The sequence below is a fragment of the Eulemur rufifrons genome, chromosome 1 (assembly GCF_041146395.1).
Source record: "Eulemur rufifrons isolate Redbay chromosome 1, OSU_ERuf_1, whole genome shotgun sequence".
NCBI classification, from domain to species: domain Eukaryota; kingdom Metazoa; phylum Chordata; class Mammalia; order Primates; family Lemuridae; genus Eulemur; species Eulemur rufifrons.
Genome location: NC_090983.1, coordinates 74,087,026 through 74,105,798, shown reverse-complemented (window position 1 = coordinate 74,105,798; position 18,773 = coordinate 74,087,026). Strand labels below are relative to the sequence as shown.

The window sequence follows — 18,773 nt, the reverse complement described above, 5'->3', positions numbered from 1 at the left end:
AGGAAACAGGCTGTTTTTGTTCTAGGGGACAACAAAGGTAAGATCAATAAGACATGGTTGTTACTAAATCAAATCACTCACTTTCTTTAATTCAGGATTCTAGCTGCAAACTCCATTCACAAATCTGTGCTTATAAACATGAGTCCTTTGTTGGAAGGAGAGATTAAAAAAAAAATAGGTGGGAGGACCCACAATGAGATAGCAACCCAGGTTTCCTAACAATGGACTCCTCTCAGCTAACACTGTGGCCCCCAGTGAGCTTGATTCTGTGAGTCTGCTTGTTGTTTGAGATGCGCCAGCAAGTCAGTAAGACTAAACTGACTTCATGGGGACAGAAACAACCTTCCAAGTTACCTTTCAGACATGCTTGAAAAAAGGATGCGCCAGTGGAGGAGGCAGCTGAGAAGAATAAACATTTCAGGAGCCCTGAAACAACAGTGGGTGGGTACCTGTGACCCCTTCCCCCACCACCAGCAAGGTCTCTATTCCAACTTCCTCTTGAAAATAATATGAAAGGTCTAGCTAGTTCCATGAATGTAACCGTGGCTTCAGCTGTGCTGAATTTAGAGCAGGTTTCCTCCAAGTATGGAATTTTTCAAGGGCAAGGTAGCTGGATTGGAAAGGATCCTATTTTATCTCCCCTAGCCTTGCTCCAACAATTGTATTTCCCTGTTTCAAACTCAGCCATTTTTTTAAGCCTCACTACCATGTACTTTACCAAAATAAGTAGGATCCTATTTATTAGCTCAGTGGAACCTAGTGCCTCTCAGAAATCCAAAATTCTGAAATTAAATCTACGCAGCTCACTTGCTGTTTGGATGCAGATAACTTCCAAATCAGATTCATTAGCTTCGTCACAAGAGCTGTACTTGTTTTTGGTATCCCCATCCAAAAGCCTGAGTGAGTGGCATTAGTCTCATCCAAGTGTGGAGCATTGGATGTGTTTTTCAGTCAGGGGTGGGGCAACAAATGAGACAGGCTGTCGGTGGGATTCAAAATTGAGTGTTGCGGACCCTCTGGAGCTGTGTTTTCAAATCTGTTTCCTTCAATTACATCTGTTTCATTTTTTTCTTAGTTAATAAAAAACAGAGCTTTCAGGCCGATTATTTTTTAGTCTATCTGGATCCTTTGTGGAAATGGGAAGTAAATCGTCAGCTTATACACAAGGTGGCACCCTGTGATTCCAACCAGGTCTGAGAGGAGCGATGCTGCTAAGAGACTGAGCCACAGCCACAATTTTTTATTTACCATCTGGTATTCCCACTGTGGCAAATGTAGAGGTAGATGTAGATGTTTGGCTTATCACCTCTCAGTGCAGTCTGTCCTTGTGTCTCAAAGACGCAGAGCTGCCTCAGTAAAGGGCACTGGAACCACAGGACTGATTCCAGTTGATTGTTATGAATGCAGACCCCACATTCAGATTACATATGGAAAACAACGACGCTTTATTGGTGCTAGGCTCATTCCTGGGAACACAAGGGGGAGGGGTGGAGATGGAGTTCACACACCAACCCAATTAACTTTCAATTGGGTTTGCTGAAACCAGGAGCCAATTAAAAAGAACGTGACATTTACAAAATTCTGAAATAGTTGAATGGCAACTGTGTTTACTAGTTTTAAGATTCCTTTCAAAAAGTAATTTGTCTATTATCTGGAAGCTGTGTGCCTTGATTGTAGTACTGGGAAATGGAAACTGGAATATAATCCCATTTCTTACAGTTACTTGACATTTATTTTAATTTAGACTACATTTAGACTGGTTTTATTTTTGATACAGCTTTAAAACTGGTTCTAATTCTTAGATACTTACGTATTACACTTGCTGGGCTAAATGCATGTCATTTGGAATTGGTCCAGAGCACATTTGAAGTGGACCGATTTTCGAATGACTGTACTCAGTGCATTGTACGTGGAAATTAAAATAGGATATTAGGCTGCTCAGTCATTTGGAGCGGGTCTTGACAAAGACTTTTTTTTTAATTTTTATTTTTTGAGACAGAGCCTCGCTTTGTTGCCCCGAGTAGGGTGGAGTGCAGTGGTGTTATCTTAGCTCACTGCAACCTCAAACTCCTGGACTCAAACGATCCTCTTGCCTTAGCCTCCCTCAACCTCCCAAGTAGCTAGGACTACAGGCTTGTGCCACAACACCGGCTTATTTTTCTATTTTTAGTAGAGTGTTAATTGGTTCTAAAATTCCTATGCCCAAAGGTAGGAAGCTGGAGAACAGGGTAGGCCATGATAAGAGCAAATATTGGCAGCAATGGCCAGGTCAGGTGACAGGCCAGTAAGGTATGTGAATTCCAAGCTAGAGTGGAATGGGGTCAGGATCACTAAATTCCTTCGTGGCATATCAGTCAATAAATATATCTTAGATGGCTGCTATATGTGAGGCATGAAACTGCGAATATAATGATTAATAGAGCAGATGTTGTTCCTGCCCACCTTGGGGCTAGTGCATCTTTAGGCTCTGGGTTATGCACTCTATTAGCCATTGGTTGGAAGGTCTGTCTCAGTAATTAACTTTGAAGCAGCAACTTTAGAATGTTGAGTGGTCAATAAGCTGAAGAGCTTGGATAACAGGGTAGCACCACTGAGAAAACAAGAGTTTTAGAGTCAGGTTAGATCTGGATTTGAACCCAGTTCTGCAAATTATTAGAATTGAAACTTGGCAAATTATCTGAGGCTCTGCTTCCTTACTGGTAACATTATAATTTTTTTCATAGGATTATAAGAATTAAGTGGAATTCAACTAATTCAACTATACCACTATAATGGCTGGTATAGTGTAGATACTCAGTATTTCCTTTCCTGAGAAAGATTAACAATAAATATACCGACTAGAAGAAAGCTCTCCTTTCTGAACCTGAGAATTGCTGGGCATCCAGATTAGAGCCCTGGATGACCCATTTCTTTTTTTCCCTTCTTTCCAGCTTGAACCCAGCACTGACCACCTCCCAAGAACTTCTTATTCTTCCTTGCAGAGGACTGGAACTGTTCCAGAGGGCAGCACTCAAGGCAGGAAGTACCCTTAAGTTTGAGGAAGGTATTGCTTACAAAAAGTGAGTCACAGCATCTCCATTGTTTCCAACAACAAAGTGGATGGAAAACACTCAAGCCCCACTAAACAATGCTCCAAGTCTTGCTGGCACAAACTGGTTAGACTATTTAGACAACTATCACTAAGTCCGTATCCACCATTCTTCCTTCTAAGGAGGAAGAGGTGGAAAGAAAAGAGAAAGAGGAGGAAAAAGGGGGAGGGGAGGAAGTGGAGGTAATAGACGAAGAGATATAGTTTTGATTCATATAGAAATGACAGTATGAATCAATTTTTTCACTGGTGGAATTTAGCAAACCATCTACCTTTCTGTGAGGTAGGCAGAATATTTATCAATTATTAGAAAACGATAAAATGTGTTACACTCTTTGTAGGGATTTTGTAAGAAATCTGTAATGCTTAAAGACTAACGAGGGAACTCTTGGCTAAACAAGGTTGATGTCAACAATAGCTGCTACTTATTTGAGCCAATTTGATTTTCCCTCCTCTTTAGAATTTTCTCTAACCGGTTCAGGATAAAGTGATGTCTCCCTTCTCTGAACTCTCACAGTAATGATTGCCTGTAGATCTCATTTGGTAATTAATCATGCACTACTTACTGCCTGTGTCATCTTCTATATTGTTTCATTCACATATTTATGCTTTTGGGGGGCTGTCATTTATCTTTTCAGCTGCCTTTTTCTTCACCTATTTACATCTCTCACTGTTCCTCTTTCCAACCATCCAGGCAGCCCATTAACGTGAAAGCTCCATGAAAGCAAGAACTTTTTCTCAGACTTCTTTCCGTTTCCCAGAGCACCCAACATTTTACACACATCTGCTACTTCAGAATGTGGGGTGCCTTGGTCAAATTTTATACGTTGAACTTTTAAGAACTCTGGTATTTTTGAAATCAGAGAAATTATCTACCATCCACTAACAAACTCTACCGAAGTTTGGGTGACAGGTTCAAGTTCACTTGTTGCATCCATCAGCCTCAAACCACTAACCCTCACTGCCGCCATCCTCCCGTGAAGGCGAGGATGAGCGAGGATGCTTTACCTTGGAGAGCTCTTTCGGACAGGTACTGAAGAGACGATGCGGGCAGGAGGGCTGGGACCGCCTGAGCGCTTTCGGGGCGGGCGAGACCGGGAGTGGGCAGACGGAAGGGACCTCTCGCACCTCCTGGGACGTGCGAAGCGGAGGATGCGAATTAGCCTGCGCTCGGGGCGCCCTGGAGATAAGCGCTTTATAAGTACAGGCTTGGGTTGTGTCTGCTGGGGCCCCGGTCGACATCTTCTCTTCCCGTTCATTGACTCCTGCACACACGCGCGGCTCGGCGCGGCCGTCTTTTGCCCGGCGCCTTCCTCCGGGGCGCCCCGCGAGCGGTGACTGGGCAGCGGAGGCAAAGGCGCACACTCCGGGGCGCGGGTGAATTTGCGCTCTGGCACCTGCCACATGGAGAGAGCACCGGCCGGCGAGCGGAGGGGCGCCGCCGCCGTCACCCCCTCTCCCCGGAGCGGCCCGAGGCCGAGCACGCTCCCGCGGGCCGGCAGCGCCGCGGAGAGAGTGGGTGGGCAGGCGAGGGAGGGGAAGGGAGAGGAAGGAGGGAGGGAGGGAGAGGGCGAGGCGCGTCCCCGCGGCGGGGGCGCGCTCTCGCGCGGGCTGCCGGGATCGCTCGCCGCCGCTGTGGTAATGTCCGCCATGTTGGCCATGGCGCAGGGAGCGGATCGGGCGGGCGAGCGGCGGATCTAGTGTGTGGAAGCGGCCGCGGGCGGCGGGGGGCTGTTTTCGGGCGGGGTGGGCGCCCATGCTGTGGCCGGGGGCAGTGAGGAGGAGGAGGAGCGGGCCGGCCGCGCTGCACTGAGGAAGGAGGTGGAGGAGGCGGCGGGAGTCCTCCCCCCCTCCCCGCCCGCCCCGCCGCCGCCGCCCGGGCTGTTCCTGTAAGGCGGGGAGACAATGAGTAAACTCTCCTTCCGAGCGCGGGCGCTGGACGCCGCCAAACCGCTGCCCATCTACCGCGGCAAGGACATGCCTGATCTCAACGACTGCGTCTCCATCAACCGGGCCGTGCCCCAGATGCCCACCGGGATGGAGAAGGAGGAGGAATCGGTAGGGACTCGAGTGTTTATTACCCCCCCTTCCCTCCTCCCCCCTCCCCTTTGTCAGTCGGGCCTCGCCATTCACAGAGCGCTCTACGCTCGCTGGAGGGCGCCGCTGCCGCTCCAACGCATGGGACTCTACGCCGGCGGAGTAGCGTAAGCTCTCTTGGCCGGCGTAGCGCCCGCCCGCGGCCGCCATGTTGTTGCGTCCCAGTGTTGTGATTAGCTCGCAGCGCTGCTTACGCTGCCGTAAGGGGGCCTTGCCGTAAGCGGCGGCCGGGAATGGCGCAGGGGATGTGCTGCCCGCACTTGGCGTATGGCCTCTGTTTACCTTTTTTCCACCCCTCCTTCTTGGCGCGGGATTAATTGATGGCGAGGGACTCGTTGGCTAGGAAAGATCATCCCCGCTTTTAAATTTGGTTTTGCATTGGGTTTTCTTTGAAATGACTATGGAAGGTAGAGCACTTTCAAAACAAACATCTTCCTCCTAGCAAGGGACTCATTCTCGCTCCCCCGCTCGAGATGGTGCAGCGGGATGAGGCGGTGCAGCACTGCGGCGGGGGAGGGCGGGGGCCGTGACTACCGAGCGGGACGCAGCGTTAGGGAGCCGTCTACTGTCTGCTCAGCTGCCCCCAGCCGGGCGCCGGGCGCGGGGCGGGCGGGCTCTGCCGACCTCACCGGGACGGCCCCCGCTCAGTGCGCAGCATTCGAAAGGAACCGGGGATGCTCCGGAGCGAGCCGCCGGGGCTGCGCTGCCCCCGGGCCGGGTCCTCGAGAATTGTCATGGGAGGGTGGTCCTTTAGAAGTTGAGGATCTTGTGCATCTAAATTGATAATTGTATTTTTGATAATACAGTGCCTTTTGGCAAAAATGTTGCTTCCCACCTTACCCCCCATGGGTTCAATTTTTGCATATGGTTGAATTTCATCTGGCTTGACAGAGAGTGTTTATGGCTCTGGAGTGGTGTTACTTGTGTGCGAAGTTCATAGTAACTGCACCCTCAAGAATTTCTTCAATGAACCTACGGTCCCGCCTTATTGTCAACCTCGGGTGTGTGTGGATTGGTTCTCTTGCTTCTGTGGCTGTCAAAAGAAAGCTCGAGGTTTCCGTGATTGGCTTTCTCTTTTGACTATTAATATTGCAGGAAATGTCTTTGATTGGCTGGTTGAGTTCTGACCTCATTATGTCACCCTGTCATTACTACTTTCTGCTGTGATTTAATCACATTTCTCTTTCGTGTTTGATTGCTTGAAAGTTTTATATTTTCAGTAGAAAATTAATATGGCCATAGCATCAGGATGAACATTCAATTTTTTAAAATATGCGTAAGATCAAAACCCAACATTTGTGCCTAAGGTTTAGAGCTGATACATATGTGAGCATTCTTTTTGTTTTTTGTTTTTTTTTTTTAAATAAAATTTGTTTCTAACTTGGCTCAGTTTTCTGTGGGAAGGATAGTTAAGGAAATTACAGGATGTACAAGAATTAATTGCACTGAACTTTAGAAAACATGACATTGGAAATTTCTGTTATGGATTTTGACCCCAAAAGAAAGGTGACTTATGAATCTTAGAACTATCAGTATTGTATGTAATTACTTGGATTCTGTTATTTTAGAACTCCTCAAGAAATCTGTTCTAGAATGAACAGTTAACCCCTGGATGATATATTACTCTTTGCAATCAGTAATATAATTGGTCTTTAGCTTGCAACATGTGTTTTGGTATTTTGTCTTGATTTAGGAAGAAAATTTGCACGTTAGTTTTTTTTTATGTTGTATTCAAAATAGGTGCTTAACCCTTGTCACAATTTTGTACTATTAACTTTTCAGTAAAACTTGTGATTTTCAGTCTAGAGTATAAGTGCTAAACTTGGGTTCTTCTCAGTAGCCTGCTTCAACTGCCCAGTTTTAAGGAAGAGGAAATCCAAATTCTGATAGAACTAGAGTTGAAACCCGGAGGTTCTGACTTTGTCCTGTCCTTTCTGCCTCTTTTATGTTAAAAGTGGAGGTTCTTAAAATCAAAACAAAACTAAACAAACCCTAACGCTTTAAGATGGAATCTAAAGTCTTTTACTTTTCCCAGAATGTCCAATTGGGGTGTTAGATTTTCTTTTTTTAAATTAACATATACAAGTATATTCAGAACACTTGCGCTTTCTTGAGTGACAGCCAGTTCAATTCTTCCAGTCTTATTTGCAGGACTTTTGCTATTGAGCAGAATTATGTATTTTAAGAAAAGATTCTGCCTTGATAAACAATTTCTAAGCAGCAGTAAAATAGCAATACATTTCACAAATGTTTTGTGTTTTACTTGAATTGTATTTTAATTTAACTTCTAATATCTAGATGTCCTAATTAGGTATCTTTATTATAAGTTTTTTTTAAATCACGTAGGCTTGTTTAAAGAAAACAAACCTTGGCTTATGGATTTATGATTGTTGCTTAGTGCTTCTAAACTGTCTTTTCCTGCTTGATTGACAGAAATCCCTTGACTTCATTTGGAAGCCTTCATGGATGGCTCTCCCTGCCTCCCCATCCACCCCTGCCAGCTCCTCCTCCCCAAATAAAATTAGGACCTATCTCCTCTGTGTAGCTATTGTACTATCATTAGACTTTATGTCATTGACTCAGTTTTGAGCTACATTCTGACAATGCCTACATGAGGTGATCTAGGTGTTCTTTGGTATTGGCAACACTCTGTCATTGATGACTGTATCATTTTCAGCCTTTTCGATTTTTTTGGACATGCGGTCATCTTTTACTTCATTTCTCCCCCTTCCTTATTTTCACTGTCTTTTGCCTAAGGTCTGCCAGTTGGCATTCTCCTTTAATTTGGTCTCTCTAGTGCTCATGGCACTTGGTCTAGGTTAGATACTGTATAAGTTATGTTTATTTAGAATTTAAACCAGGAAAATCAGGTCATCAGTGATTCTGCCACTTCCCATGGATGTTGTGTAGTGGTAGTTGACATTTTTAATAATATTTATCATTTATTGAATACTTATGTCCCAGATACTGTGTTAAGAACGTTACATATATTAGTTCATTTAATCCTTTTCTAAAATCAGCTTTTTTGAGGTATAATTTGCATACAGTAAAATGTACCTTATTTATAGCATAGAGTTTGATAAATTTTGAGAGATGTATACCCATGGAAACAAGATATAGAACATTTTCAGCATCAGAAAAAGTTCTCTTGTGCTCCTTTGTAGTCAGTTCCTCCCTACCCCTAGTTCCAAGCAAGTGCTGATTTGTTTTCTTTCACTATAGATTAGTTTTGTCTTTTGTAGAATTTCATATAAATGGAAACACACATACTTTTTTGCATCTAGCTTCTTTTGCTCAGCAGGATGCATTTAAGATTCATCCTCGTGTTATATCAGTCTGTTCCTTTTTATTGCTGCGTAGTGTTCCAGTGAATTGATATACTTTATTTATCCATCTGTCTGTTGTTTGATATTTGAGTTGTTTCCAGTTTTTGTTTATCATTTAATCCTGGTAAAAGCCATATAAGGTATTACCATTTCTTTTTTATAGATGAAAAAACTTAAAGGTGTTACTGCTACTAAATGGGCAAGGCTGGAATTCAGACCCTTCCCTTTGATGTCACAAAGGCTTGTGCTGCATATTTAGGGTTCTTAGATAACCTAGAATTATTATCTGTACTATTAAGTTCATTATTGTTTTTGTAAATAATATTTTACTTGTTATAACAACTTTGGGAAATTTAAAAGATGATGATTTGGTCAGACTTAAATTAAGTATAATTTTTTATCTCTTTGTGTGACTTTTGCACTTAGATTTACAGATGTTCTTTTTTTTTCTTTTTAGCAGTCTATTAACTTTGCTTCTCCTTGTATTGGCATCGTTATATTTATCTGAGTGTATGTTATCTTAAGAATATAAGAAATTTCTGGGAAACTATGCTATTTTATTATTTAGATTTTTCTCCTGGCAGAGTATAATTTCTGTAAGGGCAAAAATCTTTGCTTATTTTGTTCATTGATATATTCCAAGTGCCTGAGACTGTGCCTAGCACATAGTATATGCTTGAAAGATGTTTGTTGAGTGTTGAATGAGCTTCTGTTTCTTTTTCTATACCAGAAGCTATGTTTCTGTGTTTTCTCCCTCCTTCCCCCGTATGTATATGTATGTATGTACATAAAAGATTTCATTAACAGAATTTGATAAGTTCTTCCAGGAATTCTCTTTGGTTGCTTATTTTGGTGCTGTATATACCTAAATATTAAATCTAGTTTTCTTCTTGAGTCAGAGCTTCTTTAAATGTAATTTTTTTATACATAGGGTATGGTTGCAGTGTTAGTCTTTATCTTGTGTTAGTTAACTCTCTCATAGTTGTATATAGATATGTGTGAGATATTTCTTTATACCAGAATGAACCAAAGTCTACATGAATCATGTGATTCACCCTATTTTTTAAAGAAAAAGATCATGACTGATTTGAATTGCCATTTCTTCTCTCATGTGCTGCCTAATTTTTGCCATTATCTTAATATTTTAAGTGATATTTTGAATGATAGGGTAGGAATATGTTCATTCTTAATACCTTTGCAAAATTACTTTGACACTAAGATAATGTTTCATAATGGGTTCTAGAGAGGATATAAAATGTTCTGTAAATTGATACTTTAAAATCAGTTTTGTAAATTGATACTTTAAAATCATGAAGCATGTCTTTCAACAAAAGCAAATGATGTACCAGATATTATTGAAATGCCAGGTGTTATCTAAATAAGATACAGGAAAACTGTTAAAAGTGGTCTGTGTATGAAAAGTATAAGGCTTTGTGCTAAAATGTTAGGATTAAAAGAAGATACAAACCTTGATTTCATGGAACTTAAATGAGTCATTGAGGTCAAAAACATGTATCTGGAAAGTTAGCAAAAACTACTGACTTAGGTCAACCTGATAGACATCAAAAGAGCATTAGAAAAAGTTAAATGTCAGTGTAGTTAAGAGGAGTGAGAGGAAACTGCAGTGTTGTAGAGAAGGCTTCTTGGGGATAGGTATAACAATTTGGGCTTTCAGGTTTTGTTTTAGGTTGTCTGTTGAAGTAAATACTTAAACACAGGAATATTTAAAGCAAGTTCTATGAATGTTAAGTAGACTAAAGGGAGGTTTTTCCATGTTACATGTTTTCTGTCCTTACCTGTCCTTCTTTCTCTGCTAATAGGAACTTCAGGAAGGTAGCGCTCTGTCATTGTTAACGATACCATCCTCCTAACTCTTCATTCAGACGTCAGACATCTTTTACTTCTTTTCTTCCCTTTCCTTTGTTTTCCTGCTATATCTTCAGCACTAGAAACTCTTTAAAACATAGAAGGTACTCGGTAAATATTTGGTGAATGAATGAATAAAAATTGGGGTGGGAATTAGGTTGGGGAAAAAAGGTAGAATTTTGTCAGATTATAGATAGTTTTGAATGTTAGGTCTAGGGGTTTGTAGGGTGGTATAGAAGAAAGATCATTGACCTGTGACTCTGGTGGTTTTGTTTCTAGTACTGATTCTGTCATTAAATGGCCATATAATTTGGGAAGTTGCTCACATTTTTTGAGCCTCAGGTTGTTAATCACTACGATGACAGCTGACATTCATTGAGCATGTGTTATTGGGTGTGTTGAGCACATGCCCGGCACTTTATTAAACTCAGTAGACAGTTTAGAGCTGCGGTCCTCAACTCCTGGCCCTTGGGCCCGTTCTGGTCTGCGGCCTGTTAGGGATTGGGCTGCAGAGCATCCCACCCTGGAAAAATTGTATTCCATGAAACCAGTCCCTGGTGCCAAAAAGGTTGAGGACTGCTGGTTTAGAGCTCATTATAACAGTTGGGTGTGTAGGTGCTGTTATTGCCTCTTTTTCAGAAAAAGAAACTGAAACTTTAGAAATTAAGTAATTTGCCCAAGATCACCTACCTAAAATAGAACATGGTAGAGCCAGGATATGAACTCAGGCTGATTGACTCCAGGGCTCTAGCTTCACCATTATACTGCTTCATCTGTAAAATGAATGGGTTGAGAACTAGATGATATCTAAGGTCCATTACAGCTTTACTGTACTATCATTTATCATCCCATAGGCATAGAGAAGTCATTATAAGTTTTTGCCTAAGGGAATGATATTATGAAAGAAACTTATAAATCCCCTTTGTAAATACATTCCTTTAAAAAGATATAAAAGAGATGATTTATCTGTGTTGTAAGTTTAGACTTCATCTGTATCAGTTCCCTAAAAATGAGGCCTTATGAATATTTGACAAGTGGGATGTTTAGATTGGTTTCAAGTAACAGAAAACAAATCTGGTTACTTTAAGGATTCTGGGGGTTATCTCAGATTCCAAGGAAGGGCTGAGTAGTCAAGTCTTTGAAAGGCTGTAAGCCCTTCACAGCAAGTGATCTTAGTATTAGTATTACTCAGCTTTAACAATTCCCAATCTTTTGGGAGGCAATATAGGGGAATGGTTAAGTACGTATGTTCTGGAATCAGAACATGTAGGTTTGAGTCCTTGGGTAGGTTAATGTTATTTATAAAATCTTATGGGGTTGTTGGAAGATGAATTATAGTGTGCTTGGAATGGTTTGTGCATGTAGTATATTAGCTGTTATTATCACCATTGTTACATTGCTATCAGTTCAAAATTCCAGATTCCTTTTTTTAATTTTTAAAATTAATTTCAGTAGATTTAGGGGGTATAAATGGTTTTTTGGTATATGAATATGAATTATATTGTGGTGAAGTCTGGGCTTTTAGAGTACCTGTCACCCAGTAGTATAGATTTTACCTAATAGGTAATTTTTCATGCCCCATTGCACCTCCCATCCTCCCCCTTCTGAATCTCCAATGTCCATTATATATCACTCTGTGTGACCATGTATACCCATAGCTTAGCTGCCACTTGTAGTGGTATTTCGGTTTCTGTTCCTGAGTTACTTCACGTAGGATAATGGCCTCCAGTTCCATCCAAGTTGCTGCAGAGGACATTGTCTCATTCCTTTCTATGGCTGGGTAGTATTCCATTGTGTATATATATACTACATTTTTTTTATTTACTCATCATTTGATGGGCAGGCAGGTTGATTCCATATCTTTGCAGTTGTGAATTGTGCTGTGATAAACATACAAGAGCAGGTGTCTTTTTGATATAATGACTTCTTTTCCTATGGGATTGCTGGATCAAATGGTAGATATATTTTTAGTTCTTTGGGGAATCTCCATACTGTTTTCCATAGAGGTTGTACTAATTTACATTCCCACATTACAGTGTATGAGAGTTCCCTTTTCACCCTATCTGTGCCAACATCTATTGTTTTTTGATTTTTTAATAATGGCCATTCTGACAGGAGTAAGGTGGTATCTCATTGTGATTTAATTTGCATTTCCCTGATGCAAAATTCCAGGTTCCTGTGATAGAGAGCTTTATTGGTCTGGCCTGCATCAAGTATCTGCCTCTAAGTCTTCCAGTCAAGGAGCAGGGCAAGTTAGTATACATGTGTTGGTAAGGGTTACCCTCCCAGCAAGGGAGCTGCCCTAAGAGATCTACTACTGATACGTATGTAACATGATCAAAAGTTAGGAAGTTAAATTGTTAAATTGTTTTAATCCAGGGTTTGTCCCAAGGTGAATTTCGTATACTTTGTGTATTTTTACAAACCATAAATTTGTAAGGTGTTTTAATGTGGTTAGAATATTTTGTATGTGTTACATTTTAAAAAGAAATTTGAATTAAGGACTATAAAAGAAGTCTCCAAAGTCCTTTTAAGGAAAGCGAAACCCTTCACACTTATTAATTTTCAAAGTTGTAAGGGATAAGTTTTGTGACCTCGTAGAAATTATTTAACCTTCCTGGCCCTTGGTTTTCTCATTTGTGAAATAGAATTGGACTGAGCGATCTTTTTTTTTTTTTTTTTTTTTTTGAGACAGAGTCTCGCTCTGTTGCCCGGGCTAGAGTGAGTGCCGTGGCGTCAGTCTAGCTCACAGCAACCTCAGACTCCTGGGCTTAAGCGATCCTACTGCCTCAGCCTCCCGAGTAGCTGGGACTACAGGCATGTGCCACCATGCCCGGCTAATTTTTTGTATGTATATATTTTAGTTGGCCAAATAATTTCTTTCTATTTTTAGTAGAGACGGGGTCTCACTCTTGCTCAGGCTGGTCTCGAACTCCTGACCTCGAGCGATCCACCCGCCTCGGCCTCCCAGAGTGCTAGGATTACAGGCGTGAGCCACCGCGCCCGGCCAGCGATCTTTAAAGTACCTTTGGCTCTAAAAATTACTTGCATCTGTGAATTCACATGTCTGTCTACTGGGCATATTGTCCAGAATGCTAATTATTAGATGAAAAGAACCACAAATGTGCCATTAAGTACTAGGAAGATATTAATACATACAGTTTAACTTTTTAGCACTACTGAGATGCCATCAGTTTGGCTTATAGTTCTTTTTTTTTTTATGAGGTTCAATTACATTTATCCACTATCTAATACTAATTTTTCCTAGAGCTCACTAGAGCAATCCACTCTGTATGTTTTGGATTTGATCATTTCCCTTGCTTTTATGAAAATTTTTTTCACTATCTTTACTACTCTTACTCATTGCTGTAAATGTTCTGAAGTTTGGTGGTACTTTTGGTCCTTACCATTTGAGTGTATTTTAATTTTCTAATATCTCATGTTTCTCACTTGATTGTATGTGTAAGGGGATGTGTGTGTGAATGTTATGTATGTATGAGAGTGTGCATGCATGAGAGAGAGTAGACACTTTTTTTCCCAACTAGACTAAATGCCTTAAGGAAGGTATCATGTCTTTGTTCTATTCTGTACCTAAATAAGCCTGGAAGATAGGAGGATAGCAACCCAGGCTCTTCCATCACTTGCTATCTTCAGTGATAGAAAGTTTGTAATACAGGCATTGACCATGATGCTGGCCACTTGTGTTGAGTTTGGTTATATCACTTAAACACACAGCTCTGCATCTTCATTTAGTTTTATAATTAAAGTTAAAATAGAAAAACAGTAATGGATACACAGGGACAGCATGAGGAGGAAAGGGGAATAGGAGTAAGCCTAGGAAAGAGACCAATGTAGATAGCAGAAGGTCCATTATGATTATTTGATTTTAACCTAAAGTTGATTTTTGATTATTTGCCTTGTCTATACTATTTAAATGGAACAGAACTTCAAATTTACCTGTTCATGATGCAGGACTGTTTCTTATGGGATTAATACTGTGGAAGAAGATGGCAGTCACTTCTAGACTCTGCTCAGCATCATTTCCTTGTATCTGTCTGCTCTTAGGTTTCTTTTTGCCTGTCAGCTAGTATTGCTGTGAAGTTAAAGAAATGTAGAGTGGAAGAGCCAGCCTGTCTGCTAGCTCTCTAACTCATATCTTTACTTACCAGGTTGACTTTTTTTTTTTTTTTATGTGCAAAGGGTATGAGGCTGTTGGGTGGGGAGTTGACAGGCAGCACTCAGTTCTTCGATGATGTTGGAGCTTTGAAATTGTGATTTATGCTCCATTCCTGGCCTCTGCCACTTTCCCTGTGGGCAAAGTAAATTACTTAGCCTCATTAAGCCCCATTTCTTCATCCGTTTAATGACATGTATTTCCAAGGGTAGTTCTAAATGTTAATTTTTTTCTAAAGACTTAAGTTAGTGCCCTATACAGGCAACAATTTTTTTATTAACAATTTTCAGTTACACAGGGTAACAGATATGAAGGTGTATGGAAGAGTAAAATAAATACATAGAGTATCCCCATACATTATTCTGTGATAAAGCTTCACATTTTTTCTCTTGCAAATTAAATATATTTTTATAGCTGTCAAACATTAGCAAATTAATATGTGTATTTTTCTCCTTGTCTGTTTCCTGGCAAAGCGGTTAACAATCAAATTGATTAAAAAAAATTAAAGACCTTGAAAATTAGTGGCTACGAGAACTAAATCTTCAGCTAATCCGTAAAATAATAATTGGGCCCCGAATAAGTGATAATTAAATATTGTATTTGTTTTTCAGAATAGATTTTTTTTAGATAGATTAATTAGTCACGGGGGAAAAAATAGATTTTAGTGATGAAAATCTGTTCAGTGGGTGGTGTACACCAGAGAAGTGAATGAAGAGAGGCATTCTTATATACCAGTGAACTCTGAGATGAACACTTATGTTTGGAAACTTTAGAAAGTGTGGTATCGGTGAGGGTAGTCATGCCATTTATTTGATTCTTGAGATGTTTCTCAACTGGGACACTACTAGCATTCTGTTTATAGTTGGTTGTATCAGACTGTCATGGGCAAAACAGGAAGTTTATTACCTCTATCTCCTGCCCGTTAATTTCTGGAACATTCCAGTTGGGATAACTCCAAAATGCTTCCTCCCTCAATTTCCAAATGAGGGCTGTTATACCTGATTTGAGAATCATTATCCAGGGCTTAACTTTTTTTTGTGCTGTGCCTTTTTTTGGCATTTTGGTGAAACTCCTCAGAATAATGTCTTAAGCGCATAAAACAAAATCAAATAAACCAATTATATTCAAATATAGTTATATCAAAATATTAAAATAGTTTTAAATATATTTTATTAACACACTAAGAACAAGACCTAGAGTTGGATCGAGTTATCTTAAATTTGAAGTAGTGATGAGTTTAAACAGTATTTTGACAAGTATATCCATGGTAATATGACATGAAAAGATACATGATTTCTCTTGGTATCACTAGTCACAGGTATTGCTATCCTATTTCAGGTATCATGCTGGAAAGCCAGGGGTATTTCATACAGACTGTACACTCTTATACTTTCATTGTAGTTGGTGATGTTTATTCATTCAGTGACTAGCCCCATGAACACAGAGTCCTTGTCTGTATTACCTTTGTATCCCCTGTCATCTGATATAGGTGGTAGTATATGGTAGTTGTTCACTTTTGTTAACTGAATGAAAAGCACCTATTATGTGCTTTAAACACAGAAAAGAATAAGATGTGGTACCTTTGTGTAAGCAGCTTATACGTCCAGTAGGAGGAAAAAGAGTTGTATTCAGATAACTCCATATGAGGTTTAATGTGTAAATATGAAAGATGAATATATAAATTCATGTAATAGCCAATTGACTATAATATACTATTGAATTAATTTTGACAAATTAGTCTTGAAATGATTTGTGTATGCCAGAATGCCATGAGTTTTTTTGGTGCATATTGTTAATTTTATATAGGGAAGTATGTGATACCCAGTAGAGTTGTTAGAGGATTGAAACAATTTTTATGGTCTGGGTTAGACTCACCTTTTAGAAGAGGCAAAATTGAATTGAAAATAGTGCCTATTAATGAATTCTGAGGAAAAGAAACTGTGTTATGGAGGCCTAAAGAAACAGTGCTGCTTGATCATTATACAAGTAATGCATAGATTTCACTTATTTTGGTTTACAGCACAGGGGTTACTTTCCATAAAGAAAATGCTTAGAAGAAGATTGCTTGTACATTTAGGAGTTAACCCTTCAGCTTTATTTCAAATAGTACAGCCACCTTAGAATTCATCAAAGCCTTCAGAATACCCCCAAGAGAAATATCAAAAGATTTAGGTCAGTGATTCTCAAACTTTAGCATGCATCAGAATCACCCAGAGGGCTTGTTAAAACACAGATCACTGGGTCTCATCCCCGTAGTGTCTGATTCAGTAGGTCTAGGATGGGACCTGGGAATTTGCATTTTTTAAAAGTTCCCAGATGATCTTGATGTTGCTTGTTTAAGGACCCAACTTTGAGAACCATCAGTTTAAGAGGTAAAATGGCGGTTCCTATCCTGGCCACACATCACAATATCTGGGATACTTTTATAAAATACATGTGTAGACTTTATCCTAGATTTGCCAAGCAAATCTCAATTTATAGGTGATTCTGGATTCAGTAGAATTGATTTGTCTAGCAAGAAAAAAGGAATAGGCATGTGTGCCCATGATCTGTGTCTTCTGCCTTACCATTTTACCATTCCTTTTAGAATTTCTTTCCTTGTAGTCTATTTAATTCATTGGCTTTCAAACTTTCTTGATGGTGACTCGTTGTGTGTGTATGTGTAACTGAAATAAGTGCACTTTGAGAGACACACATTATATGCATCCAGTAATACAGTAGATTTTCATAATTTGAGATAGTTATATTCTATTAAGTTACCATGGGCACAGATTATTGAATACTGAACCACTGCTCCTAGGGGAAATACAGGGTTAGGCTCCTGTGAGCCTCTGGTCACAATAGTTTTATCAACTGATCAATGCATTATTTTGTTTTATGTGTGTTTCTGTTTAAAAATATCTTACTTAATATATATTGTTTATTCATTTACATTGAACTCACAGCCAACAGCACCGTAACTCATGTCTGAATGAAGCTTATGTAACACATGTATTTTCTCCGTAAGACACATCACAGTTTTCTTGTGCTTAAGAACGCTAGACTGCAACTTCAGCACTACACTTGGGGTCCCTTTAAACAGTGAAATCACCCACAAAAAGCACAAAAATGTGAAAAACATGGCACTAAGTAAAACATGAAAAGGACACTTGTTTACAGTATGAAAGTTGAAACAAGAAGTCAGAGTGTCACCTTGTTTGAACTCAGCTGGGAATGTATGGCAGGCAGGTGACTCAAATATTTCACTGCTCTGCACATGTCTATGAATGACTGAGAAAGTGTGCAAGTATTAAATTTGGTGTCACGAGTAAAATTCAGCAAGTAGGTGAATTTACAAATATGGGACTTTGCAAGTAATGAAGATTAGCTGTATGCATATATTTTTTTCCCTTTTCAGTTCTGTTTTGTTAAAAATAATTTTGGTCATGAACTACTAGATAGATTTCATGATTCACTAGTGGTTCAAACCACAGTTTGAAAAACACTTCTCTGGATAATTCAGCAACATGGGTTATATATTAACTGCTTATGCAATGAGAAGCAATGATATTAAACTATGTGTATGTGTATATAACTTTTTCTCTTCATTTAGTAAATATAAGATTTAATCTTGATGATGGGGAGATAGGGTTTTATAGGGTACATTCTCAAGTTTGTATTTGTAATAGATCACTATTGGGTGGATTGTGTAGGCAATACATGGGTGGTGGTAGTGGCAAGGCTAGAGATAAAGCCAGTTACAGGTGTACTAGAAATGTGATTTCTAGCTATGTATTTTCAGCAAGTCTATGACAGAGTAAAGACAATTTTGGACACCTTGTGGATTAAGGGATTTTATTTAAGTCTTCATTTTATGTTGGGGTTTCTTAACTGAGGTTTCTGATACCCAGATGGACTTAAAGGGTTCTATGAACCTCCTGGATTTATTTATTTATTTATTTATTTATTTTTGCTAACCATAGTTTCATGTTTTCCCAGTTCTTCCCAGAGAATCATCAGACCTAGAGTAAATGACCATGAGGACTCATTTCCCATGGAGTAAATGACCTAGAGGAGGTTAAGAATCACATTGCTTTATTATATTGTTAATCTTCATTGCATATGCATCACAGTTGTACATTTTCTGAGAAGTCTAAGGAGGAGGAGGTATTTAAAGCTTTAGACTGAGTTTACACTGTTGTGAAATGCAGAATTCTACTTACTAATTCTTTGTTTTTACATG

General features: G+C 39.8%; 1 protein-coding gene across 1 annotated transcript in view; it reads left to right on the top strand.

The window, feature by feature from the left end:
- The first annotated feature begins 4,725 nt into the window (after positions 1-4,725).
- Positions 4,726-18,773, top strand: part of EPC2 (enhancer of polycomb homolog 2) — a 114,528-nt gene continuing 100,480 nt past the window's right edge. The window contains exon 1 of the mRNA XM_069472902.1: positions 4,726-5,146. Within this exon, the coding sequence (XP_069329003.1) occupies positions 4,994-5,146 (153 nt within the window). The 5' untranslated portion in view covers positions 4,726-4,993. The remainder of the gene's footprint in view (positions 5,147-18,773) is intronic.